Here is a 13,405-nt window from a genome sequence, read left to right on the forward strand (position 1 = left end):
AATGGAACATTTAAAATTAGTTATAATCCAATATGAGGCACCCGTTCAAATTCATATCATCGTTTAGGTAAGAAAAGGATTCGAATCCTTTTTATAAAAATGTTTATCGAACGAATTATAAATATTTTGAAAGGTTCCTTAAGGTAATACAGGGCTCACACGTAAATTAATATCTACGAAAATATACGTGGCGTGATTACAAATATCGAGAACGCTGGTGGGTTAAAACCCCCGGTGATATCGCTACAGATGACGCGAGAAAAAAAATAATCCCTCATTATATTTAAATATCGTTATTTTGATCTGGTGATGTTTTAGAACCAGTTTGTTTGTCGTTGAACGTGTTTTCGTTGTTTCTTTTGTCGAAACGTCAATTGTCGAATGACATACCGGGGATTAATTTATGTAAAATAAAACGATCACAACAGAAACCAATTCCTTAACCACTTAATAGTGGAATATCCCTTCATTCATATTATTAGTTATAAATATGCGTGATGTAGTTATGAATTTAAATCATTTTTTTTGTTATTGAGTTGATTTTTAATAAGGAGAACGTGAGAAATTGATGTGGTAATATCGGTAAATACAAATTAAAAACGAGGAATGGTGACTGGGACTTAACACAGCGAATACCAATTTATCTTATTTTGTTGATTCCAGGTGAACCTTTCTGTTCTATTAGCAAGTAATTTTCTACCATATACTTGGTACACGTTTTAGGAAAAAGAAACATCCTACATTTTTCTACCTCTTCATTGTTTCACGAACACACGCGAGATATTTTGGACTGAGGAGAAGCTCGATCCTTGTCATTTTTCCCTTTGATTTCAATAAAACAATAAACTTTAAACCACTCACTTACCGATACTTGACCCAGGGAACTCCAATTTATCTTGTTTTGTTAATTCTAAGTCACATTTCTATCATAATCTTCTTAATTTTCTAATAACTTGTAATTAACTTAATTTTCTACGATATACTTGGTACACGTTTTAGGAAAATGCAACATCCTACATCTTTCTACCTTCTATATTGTTTCAAGAATCCACGCGAGATGATCTCGATTACGTAGATCTGAGCGGAGCTACGCTGCTTTAGCAGATTCAGTTTCATAAATTGTTTTGTTTTTTTATCAATCTCTCAAAAATTATTAAAAAAACTAATTTCAAAACTGGAGAGACCTAAAATCATAACATTTAGAATAATTTATATATGAATTTAAGACTCTAATATTAATGGAATAGAGATAGAGAATGGTATACCGATGTACTTTCTCTTTCTATTAGCAGTTCGAGATCATTTGAAAAAGCTTCCTCTATTTTAAATGTTAATTCTATTCTTATGTTATGTAAAATTCAATATTTTCAAATTTTGGAATTGCTATAGATCAAAAATTGCGATTTTTAGAAAACAATCCAAACGTTCATGGTACACCCTATTTTGAAATTGATATTTTCAATAAAAAATTTCGACTTTAAGTACAAAAAATTCTATTTTCCAACAATCAAGGGACCAAGAAGAAATTTTGACTAGAACATGAACCAAAAGGGACGATAAGAAAAAATTAATAACAAAACAACATTAAAATTTGAAAAAAATTGTAATATCCAAAATTCGTAATCAAAATAAATATTTGACAATTTAAAAACAGAATGATTAATGCCCTTAATTTGTACAAATTAAATGATACCATTAAATACGTTAGGTACTAAACGATGTGCAATTATTAAATTTGGAAATTGTCCCGGAGTGTCGAAGACATACACACACCCACACTTTTTACTGCCCTTCATTTATCTCATTCAAAATGATATATATGTTACTACCCCTAACGCAAAGACCCTCGTAATTGAACTATTAACTATTAATCGTATGAACTTGGATAAAAATATTGTTTTTTTTAATTCAGTAATAGAGTTGTACTCGGCGACATCTATCGGGCTATTAAAAAGTTATTTGATTCCACCTGTGTGCGTTGTGTATGGTGAGAATTGAAAAATCCATATAGTTTCCGCACTTTCACTACAGATGTCTCACAATTAGTTAAAATTGATGTTTTGGTCAATATTAGGAAATTACGATATGACCTGAATGCTCGGAAACTAACCTATCATCCTTCTTATTCAATATTTACTTCGATTAAATGGATTAAATGGTTTAGAATAAGAGAAGCAATTAACAATATTAAATATGCCGATGACAGAGTAATTTTAGCAACTAAATAAAGAACGTGCAGAATAAGTAAAAAACAGAACATGTTTATTAGCAAAGATGGCCAATTTTCGTTTCAACCGGAAGTCGACTGTAACTTTGTTATTTTAAATGGAACACTCTGTATATTAATACATTTTTGGAATGTACGTAAAATTTTAGTATACTTCTGTTTAAAAATGCATACTTTTTGTGTTATTTATTTTTTTGTAAAAAAAATTGACCTTTACAAACCCTTACAAATTATTTTTTTACGAGGATACCCTTAAAGATATGAAAATGGTTTCTATCTGCTTACTTTTAGCAAGGTCACATATATTTGAATCTATGTTGAAAAAGTTTTCCTTGTATACAGGGTGTGTATAAAAAGTGTTCAAAATTTAAATTCGTAAATATTAAATTTCTTTATTTTTTTTTAAATACAACCACCCGGTTTTTTCTATTTTAATGCATCAGGGGTGAAAAATAAGGCAACCATTTTCATATCTTTTAGGGTATCTTCGCCAAAAAATAATTTATGAGGGTCTGTCTATAATTTTTTACAAAAAAATTAATAACTCAAAAAGTACGCATTTTTCGAAAAAAGTTTTTACACAAAAGTATACAAAAATTTTACGTAAAATTCAAAAATGTATTAATAAACAGGATGTTCTATTAAAAATAGCAAAGTTACAGCCGATTTCCGATTTTACCGAAAGTCGACTGTAACTTTGTATATTAATACATTTTTGGAATTTACGTAAAATTTTAGGGTAATTATACACTTTCGCGGTCACCTGGTTTTTTGGCTCTAGAAAATCGAAAAATGGATGGATTTTAATGATCTTGGTCTCAAAATGTTCCATTTTACGGCGGATTTATAAAAAAAATACGAAAATTAAAAAAAATAAATATTTTTCACAGTTTCATGACATTAAATGCAAAAAAATGACTTTCTACATATAATCCATCTTAACTGTTTCTGACGTCGTGGAATCAAGTTCGTATATTTTTTTTCGCAATTTACATAAAAAAATGAATATTTTGAAAAAAAAATTTCAAAAAAGTTAATTTTTTTGAATAATTGTGAGTTGTGGGATTTTGTTAATAATATATTGACAATGAGTTTCAACAATTGTGAATTGAATACATTTGAAGTACTTACAATATTCAGTGATACAAAACAACTTAACTTAACCTAACCTAACCTAAATTATAAAATTTATCTATTTTTCGATTTTTAATGGTCCAAAACATATTAACATTGAAGAATATAGTACGAAACTATTCACGAAAATTGATTGTTTTTCATCGATTTCATTTTAAGCTATAAAAACTGAAAAACTCATTCTTTTTGGATTTTTTTTTAAATTGTTTATTAATTTATGTAGAATACAAAAAAAATATAAGAACTTTATCTGATAATGAGATAATTTTTTGTAAAGGATTATTTTGCAAAACCGTTTTTTTTACGATTTAAAACAGTAAAACTATGAGAAATTTTCTTTCCCGCCATTTCTACTAATTTTTTTTTATAAATCCGCCGTAAAATGAAACATTTTGAGACCAAGATCATTAAAATCCACCCATTTTTCGATTTTCTAGAGCCATAAAACCAGGTGACCGTGAAAGTGTATAATTACCAATTTTAGTATATTTTTTTCGAAAAATGCAAATTTTTTAAAAAAAATTTGAACTTTACAAACCCTTTAAAATTATTTTTTTACGAAGATAACCTTAGAAATATGAAAATGGTTTCTATTTGCTTACTTTTAGCAAGGCCACACATATTTGAATCTATGTTGAAAAAGTTTTCATTATATACAGGGTTTGTATAAAAAGAGTTCAAAGCTTAACTTCGTGAATATCAAATTTCTTTATTTTTTTTAAATAGAACCACCCGGTTTTTTCTATTTTAATGCATTAAGAGATGAAAAATAAGGCCAATTCATGTTTACTTTTGTATACCTAAATCTGTAAATTTGCTTTTAATACATGATAAATGTTTTTTGCTGCTAATTACTTAATCGAACGAGCCATCTCTAAAAATTTACAGAAAACATTCAATATAGACATGAATTTGCATTATTTTTCATCCCTGAATGTATTAAAATAGAGAAAACTGGGTGGTTCTATTTATATAAATTAAAAAATTTGATATTTATGAAGTTAAATTTTTAACACTTTTTATACATACCATGTATAAAATAAAAAAATTTTCAACATAGATTCAAATACGTCTGACTAAAAGCATCCGAATGGAAACCATTTTCATATTTTTAAGGGTATCCTCGTAAAAAAATAATTTATAAGGGTTTGCAACGGTCAAATTTTTTACAAAAAATCAATAACTCAAAAAGTATGCATTTTTGGAAAAAAGTTCTTAGACAAAAGTATACTAACATTTTACGTTTATTTCAAAAATGTATTAATATACAGGATGTTATATCTAAAATAACAAAGTTACAATCGACTTCCTGTAGAACCGGAAGTCGACCATCTTTGAAAATATTTTAGTTAAAAAGATCGTATACGAAAACCCAAACGTAGAAATTTTCATGATTTTACTATAAGTATTTTGCCATATAAAAATAGTTTTAACTCGTCGTGGGACAACCTTTATATTACAAGAGTTTAATACAGATAGAAAACGCGTTTGGCAAGGTGAAGAATCTGTTTTGTTCTACGGTTTAGAGGAAAAAACTGAAATTAGTCTGGTCTAAAAACCGTCTTTTGTCCAAGGCAATTAAGAAGGGATGAAGATGATGGTTTGGAGTGTCATCTGTTGATCTGTAACGTAATAAACATGAAGCAAAAACTGAATTAATTGATAATCATTTCAACCGCAATTAATCAATACGCCGCCATCCTGGCAGGATAATAGAGGAACATAATATTCCGAAATCTCTAATAGAAACCGGATTTTCTTCAGCACCTTACCAATTAAATCGGGGTGATGTTAAAGCGAAGCGAAACAAGGGTCGAAGAGCGAGTGTTGAATCAACTCTAATTGTCAGAAGTAACTACCCTTAACCTCTAATGACCTCATCCTTAATCCTGTCATTATAAATCGCGTAAGGACATAAAAGGAAAGACCACGAGTGAATCAAACTAACAGAGAATGAGAATGCATTTTGAGCAACGTGGGGGAGTACAAAAAAAACATTTTTATTCCACAAAACAAGTTTAATATCATATTCAATTCAAAATATATAAAAAATGTTTTAAATAAGTGAATCACACGAACTATCTGATCTCCATTTAAGGTTAGAATCTACCGATTGTGAGTCATATGGATTTGACAAAAGCAGCGCCATCTGTGTGTCAACCTTTTGTTTTTTGTTTTTTAATAATTCTCCTGATCTTCTATGGGTTTTAATAAAATTTCTAATAAAATCCTAATATTAGAAAATCTTTTAATAACTTGTTGATTCGTATCATTCCAACGATTCCCATCAAAATTTGATTGTCCCCGAAACAGTTTTATGATTCGGACAAAATATAAATCACGTACGATTCCAAAAAATATTCTCAAAATTTTATTTTAGACCAAACAACACGGCATAAATTACCCCATAAAACAATAATTTTTTTCTGTATTTCAGGTTGTAGATGGAAACGAAAGTAAAGGATGGTTGGATGGCTCCATGCATTACAGAAACTGGTTAAAACTGATCAAATGTACTACTAACCAAGAAGAAGCGAATTTGAAATACCTACTGCAAGGCGGACAGGTAAATAATCAACAGGAAATCAATATTTAAAAGTTTATAAGAGAGAACAGTAAAAATTTCACAAATATTCACATTTAACGTTTCTATAAACCAACGAATTGAAACCAAATTTGATCCCAAATAGAAAATAATCAATGGGGATTAGATCTGAAGAATAAGCTGTTTGTTTAGGCAAAATTAATCAACTTGACGCTGTGATTTTATTTTTTTCGTATTCGAGAACGTTTATTCCTCATTTCAACCCTTGCTATGTTTTATTTAGCGGTTTTACTATCACTAGAAGGGTTGGTAGTTTTTAGATATGGCACCATTTGAATATGCCAAATCTGACATTATAAAGTTTGACGTGCGTTGATTAAACCAACTCGCTTCAACTTGTGGTAAACAACAAACAAGACGAGCCGAATCCTAAGAACACGAAGAGCTTCGAAGCAAATAGTCGCTTTGTTTTTTTGGCAACGTTTGAATATGCCAAATCTGAGATTATAAAGTTTGACGTGCGTTGATTAAACCAACTCGCTTCAACTTGTACTAAACAACAAACAAGACGAGCCGAATCCAACGAGCACGAAGAGCTTCGAAGCAAATAGTCGCTTTGTTTTTTTGGCAACGTTTGAATATGCCAAATCTGAGATTATAAAGTTTGACGTGCGTTGATTAAACCAACTCGCTTCAACTTGTGCTAAACAACAAACAAGACGAGCCGAATCCAACGAGCACGAAGAGCTTCGAAGCAAATAGTCTCTTTGTTTTTTTGGGAACGTTTGAATATGCCAAATCTGACATTATAAAGTTTGACGTGCGTTGATTAAACCAACTCGCTTCAACTTGTGGTAAACAACAATCCAAGACGAGCCGAATCCTACGAACACGAAGAGCTTCGAAGCAAATAGTCGCTTTGTTTTTTTGGCAACGTTTGAATATGCCAAATCTGAGATTATAAAGTTTGACGTGCGTTGATTAAACCAACTCGCTTCAACTTGTACTAAACAACAAACAAGACGAGCCGAATCCAACGAGCACGAAGAGCTTCGAAGCAAATAGTCGCTTTGTTTTTTTGGCAACGTTTGAATATGCCAAATCTGAGATTATAAAGTTTGACGTGCGTTGATTAAACCAACTCGCTTCAACTTGTGCTAAACAACAAACAAGACGAGCCGAATCCAACGAGCACGAAGAGCTTCGAAGCAAATAGTCTCTTTGTTTTTTTGGGAACGTTTGAATATGCCAAATCTGACATTATAAAGTTTGACGTGCGTTGATTAAACCAACTCGCTTCAACTTGTGGTAAACAACAATCCAAGACGAGCCGAATCCTACGAACACGAAGAGCTTCGAAGCAAATAGTCGCTTTGTTTTTTTGGCAACGTTTGAATATGCCAAATCTGACATCATAAAGTTTGACGAAGATACGAGATCTAGCACATCAGTTCAAACAAAAACTGTTTTGAACAGTCAAAACATCGAATGATAGATCATCCACCGTACAGTCCTTGTTTGGTACCCAATGATTTCTTCTTATTCCCACAGATCTACATTTAAAGAAGAGGTTGATCATAGGTTTTGGAAGTACCTCAATCGGGAAGGAATTAGTTCAAACGCATGCAAAAGTTCATTGATCTTAATGAAGATTTTTTTGGAGATCCATGAATATCTTCTAAACATCTCTGGCTTCGAAACCTTACAAACCTTGTATCGTTTTAGTAGTAGATATGATTCTGTCTCTAATAAAGCCTCTTCATTGTTTGTGAAGATATTCTATCAATTTTTTCTTGTTTAGTTCGCTGGAATATGTCCAAATTGAGTTTTGAGTCTTAGATACGTCTCCAACTTATATTTGTCAATATCTGATGCAGCTTCAATTTCCGTTAGACCAAATTTAAAGACACTTATTGCTTTTTTTACACAATAAATGTCTGTAATCAAGTAATTTCTTGAAGTTATATTTCTTTGGAGTCAAAATTCTGAATAATAACGTGATTTTTTTCTATTTTCCAGTTATGGTACCAAACAATTAAAGATTTACCAGTCAATACGGAATTAATTTTATTACCAAAAGAGCCTTTATGTCTTCAAGATCTTATCGCCGATTCAACAGATGCAAGATCTGATAGAGAAACTGGTAAGAAACAAAAATAACTTTTTAAAATTCAATTTTCTGGTTACTTAGAGTAAATACTATGAAAAAACACATCTACTATCGTGGATTATTAAATTAATTCTCTTTTCCATTGTATAAGAGACTCATTGTCATCGATCTTGGGGTTGAAATCATTCTACAGGAATCTCTGCTTTAAATTTACTACAAAAGGAATTCCTTTTTCAAAATGATCTAACTCTAAACTTGGATGATAGAAACTGGGGTTGTATCCTTAAAATATTGTCGCGAAATCACTTATGAAGCAAGAGGCTCTTTGAGTAAATACATATCATCAGGAAATTTCCCCGATGATGATATAATTGATGGTATAACCATAGAAAAAGGCTTTTACTACTACCAGAAAGTAATATTTTGAAATGCAATCCACCAAATAACATAAAATAGTTGACGCTGGAACCAGATTTTCAAGCCCACTAGGATAGAACTACTTGCCATGAAGAAGCGTTTAATAATGAATATACAGGAAATGGTGTGTTCGATTTGAGTTTTCCGTCATTGGAAAATCGAAGGTGAAAGTCCAACACCTTCCCCAAAACTCAAGACTCTAATAGATTTCCTATTAGATCGCAGGAGCAGGACCTCTATGACTCATCCAAGTTACGGCAGCTCCACCACAAGTAGCAACAAATCCAGATCTTGAGCGTCGTGTCTCGTTGACATAATCACTGAAACACTTTAACTCCAAGACTACACCTCCAAAGTATAACAGACCATAATGTGAAGTCCCTTTCATATATTTAAAGATCCTTTTCACGGTTTTCCTTTAGGCGATTCAACACCTTTGAAACTATACTAACACCATATGATAATTTAGAACGAGTATTCATAGATAACCAAATAGATCAGGCTTCCAACAGCTTGTCTATAGGACAAATTCCTCTCCATATGTGGTCCACAAAACTATTTTTGGATTAGTGTCTTTATAGGATTCGAATCCGCCATGCTGAACTTCCTTAAGATGCGTTTGGTGCAAGAATATGGAACCATCAGTTTGGACTTCTAGTCACTTTCCAAGAAACGTTTCCAAAGCACCAATTGTTTTTAATTTTGACAAAAACTAGTCTATCTTAGATCTATCTCCAAGCAATCATCAACAAAGATGGCAACCATGGGACATTGTTGAACTTCTTGACGAAAAGACAGGGATCTGCAACACTTACCACAATGTTTCTAAATTCTATGAACTGGACTAACCTTTGGTTCCATCAGCGGGGTAACTGCTTCAATCCAGTTTACATACTCGACCACTTCCATATTAAAAATCAGCTGGTTGATTCATGAACATATCCATACAAAAAAGCAAATTGTGTCTTTCAGTAACAGCCAGATTCAACACTGTTTCTAATCGAGCAATAGGGCTGAAGGTTTGCTTAAAATCCACAGCCTCCTTCAGAGAATGTCAGTTTGCCATTTCCGATATCCAAAACCTTTTGGTGCTTTTTCCAACGCGACCAGTTGCTTTGATCCTCCAGTTTCTCAATAGAAGCCTCGAAATCAAATGAGCTTGATGTGCTCATGATCAATTATCATCACCAGTTCACAAAACAAACTCGATTAAGGCACATCATTAAAAATAAAACTGTTAATTTTGAATTTGGTATTAAAAAAATCTGCACCGAAGAAATCACTGAGCATTTAAACAAACAGTTTGTACGTTTGAGTAAATCACCCTTAATTCAATCAATCTATTACCCTGTCAAGTGGAGTCAGACGCGACATCTGGCCGGATGTGGTCATCGCCTTCCTGTTCTATCATTAAAATAAAAAAAGCTGTTTCAAGTCGCGTGTTCTAGAAGATTTCAGAATTTAATTAGATATACGTAAATATCAAGAACTCGATTGGTATGAATGAATTTGGGCGAATTCTCTTCTTGTTTACCGAGTTTTTCAAATCTATACGAATCTGAAGAACTAGAGGATCTTCTATTTAATTACTCACGACCTCATGAGGAAATTTGAGAAAGAAAGTCTAGGTTATTATTTTTCAATATTTTTACACACTTTCCAAATTGTCTGACTAAAATTACATACCACTATAAAGCGTACAGCTTTACGAACAAAAAAAAAAGTCGTACGAGAATAGATCGGTGCTATACGGTGGCTGTTTGTTATCTGTGAAACCTCAGTCGTATACAGTAGCCTTGGAAAGCAATGCAGTGTTGATTGAAGCATTTTTATGAAGCAAGATTATAACTCAACTGATGTTTCCTAGTCTTTTTCGATAATTTTTTAACCCAACTACGAAAAATTGTAGCCTTTCGTGACCTTCGCTTCTTTGACACTCCGTGGAATCTTTTTTAGGTGTCGGATCATAGTGAAAGTTCATAATTTCTATTGATCCTTTTGTAGAATCCTTTGGACAATTTTTTTGAAAAAAACTAGGTTAACTTTATTAGGGCAAACCAGTCGAGGTCCACATATATTAAGTTTGAGGAATATGTCAGGATCACCTTGCTAAAATAAAGACTATTTCTTATTGGATTATCCCGAAGGAGACGTTACTAGACTTTTTGTAGGTTAACCTGTTTGAAAATGATAATTTTTCTTCAGGTTTTTTTGGTCATGTCCATGCAAGGCATCTCTAAGGATCACCTGCACAACCAGAAGGAAAACTAATCAGGAATATGTGATTAGAGCAGATCAAAGCAATCAAATCCTGATCAGAACCCTGTATGATAATGACGATATAAGAAAAACCTGATCAGGACCTCATTACTGATCTGGTTGCGGAATTATCTGAGATCTTTATTAAAAAAAAAGGGTTCTTATAAAAATGTTTTTTGAAAAAGTCATTTTCTAATGATTCCCAGCAGCTAAAAATTGGTGCGTGGTCCTACAAGTCCTTTTAAAAGTCCAGGACCAAAATAGTAATTTGTGGTCTACACTGATTGTGAATTTATGGAAATAAATGAAGATAATGTAGAAAGGAAACTTACTTAAGAGATGGCGCGTAACGTTAAGCCTTTTAGATGTTTTTCCAGTTTTTTGGTAAATGTAGCAGGACGATCTAGGACACGTCTACCTTGTAATAACGCTAAATCCACAGTTTCTTAATATACAATAACCATTATCGTATATAAATAAATATTTCTCATATAAATGTATTCGAAACTTTTTATCTGTATGTAAGGAGGGTGTGTTAACAGCTGCTCCCGTTTCATAAACACCTCGGCTAGGGTTAAGGGGGTTCTCGGTCACAATTTTCGTATTGCTCATAACAAATATCATAAATAAAGTTTGGCGTTTGACGTAGCGACAACTCCATTCGGGGTGGATGAATATGTTCGACAATAATTGTAATCTTTCGAGGCCGACAACGACAAAGTCACGTGACAAAAAAAACCTATAATCCTCAATGACGAAGCTTAAGTTGAGGGAGACTTATCGTTTGGGGTAATAGGGATTCTGTTATTTTCTTAAACTATAATTTGTTGTTTCAATTCATCGTTATATTTTGAGAATTCAAATTCTTCGTTTAATGCCGCTACTACATAAGCTTTTCCTCCCAAAAACATCCAATTTAATAGTCTGATCAACACTTTTTGTACACACAACATTACCAATAATTTTCGAGATTAAATTATTAAACTTGATGAATCTGTATAAGACAATAAGTTACAATTTATTCAATTATTGAATTTATTTAATCCCTTTACGTTATTCTAGTGAACTGAGAAGGAAAATAGTGCATATTTATGAAATTATCCTATTTATTGCAAACTTTTACATTATTCTGATGTTTCGAAAGCTACTAAAAGCTTGTGAGATATTTATTTGTATCTAAATTAAGTTTTAAGTGGATGTTATACTATACCAATGATATATTCCTAATTGTAGTGACAGTATAGGTTAAGTTAGGTTAGGATAAGTCAATTCAACCCTAGGTCCCACAGGAATATCCCTATCTAATCCTACCAGCCACCAGGATGTACCAGACAATGAGGAAGCAGATAGTTTTTCCAGAAAAAGTTAAACGACTTCGTATTTTGAATAAAAAACCTATCAAAATGAAAAATAACTGAAGAATCAGGTGTACTCCAGGCGTAAGATGATCCAGAAGATTTGTAGGCTACGAAGAAGATGTCCAGAAAGAATATTAAACTGGTGGTAGGTTTTCTGATAGATCTTAAGATGTTAGTCATGGTAGAAGATGACAACTGCAGATTCTGAGAGTTATTGAGGCAACAGTGGAAGATTCAGGTGTAGGAAGTCTATATATTCTGAAAACTTGCTACTAAATATTTTCTGCAGTATATAGAATATGTCAAAACTATATTTTTTGTATGTAGATCAATTTGATCCAGAATAACTGTCTATATATCTAACAGTTGTTTCAAAACTTTTTCTATACCACTTTTTTCATTCTATTTCTTTTCTTTTTACTATTTTTATCAACTTCTCATTTTTTTGCATCTTCATATTACATAGAATCCTTGATCTTTATTTTGACGTAATTGCCTATTTTCAACAGTATCCAATTAAAGTGGAAAAATTCCGATAAACAAAGTAAAATTCTCACGACTAATAAAGCAGACGTTGGACAAATTAATTTAATTTCGTGCCTTATGATTTCAACATTATAAAGCGTGTAAGAGGGCACCTGTTCACTATTTCGAAAAAACCAACGGAAGAGCAACCTTCCGTATCGTCTAACTGAATTATATTAGATCGGATCAACGGATATTTCGCCTGAAATTATTTAATTTCTAATGAACAGAATTTTTAGAAAAATTTATAAATTATATTATTTACGTCAAGATCTTTTAATCATCTCCTTGTTCTGTCAAAGTTTAGCCATTCCAAGCAGATTGTCAAATGCAGGGCAACGATTATCCAGTACCACTTTGAGGAGTTTCTTCAATATTTCTGGAGTCGTCACCTCATTTGGTCGACCAGTACGATGCAGGGTTGCTGGTTTTCACAGAACTTACAGTCTCGTTTAAACTTTGCTATCCAGTGGTCGATCATCTAGTACCATTTAGTCCATTTTATTTAACATTTCTTGACTCTTAAACTCATTTGATCGACCAGTACGATGCAGGTCTTCACAGGTCGTAAAACCTCGTTTAAACTCTACTATCCAATGCCAGTTTTAGTGGTCGATCATCCAGTACCATATAGTCGATTTCCTTCAATATTCCTGGAGTCGTCACCTCATTTGATCGACCAGTAGGATGCAGGTCTTCGCAGGTCGTAAAACCTCGTTTAAACTCTACTATCCAATGCCAGTTTTAGTGGTCGATCATCCAGTACCATATAGTCGATTTCCTTCAATATTCCTGGAGTCGTCACCTCATTTGATCGACCAGTAGGATGC

General features: G+C 32.3%; 1 protein-coding gene across 4 annotated transcripts in view; it reads left to right on the top strand.

Moving 5' to 3' along the window:
• LOC130445774 (histone-lysine N-methyltransferase MECOM-like) overlaps nt 1–13,405 on the top strand; it is a 107,984-nt gene that overhangs the window by 74,410 nt on the left and 20,169 nt on the right. For all 4 annotated transcript variants that reach the window (XM_056781626.1, XM_056781627.1, XM_056781629.1 and 1 more), the window contains exons 3-4: nt 5,799–5,927; nt 7,926–8,049. In XM_056781626.1, the coding sequence (XP_056637604.1) occupies nt 5,799–5,927; nt 7,926–8,049 (253 nt within the window). The remainder of the gene's footprint in view (nt 1–5,798; nt 5,928–7,925; nt 8,050–13,405) is intronic.

Source organism: Diorhabda sublineata, chromosome 6, assembly GCF_026230105.1.
Source record: "Diorhabda sublineata isolate icDioSubl1.1 chromosome 6, icDioSubl1.1, whole genome shotgun sequence".
NCBI lineage: Eukaryota > Metazoa > Arthropoda > Insecta > Coleoptera > Chrysomelidae > Diorhabda > Diorhabda sublineata.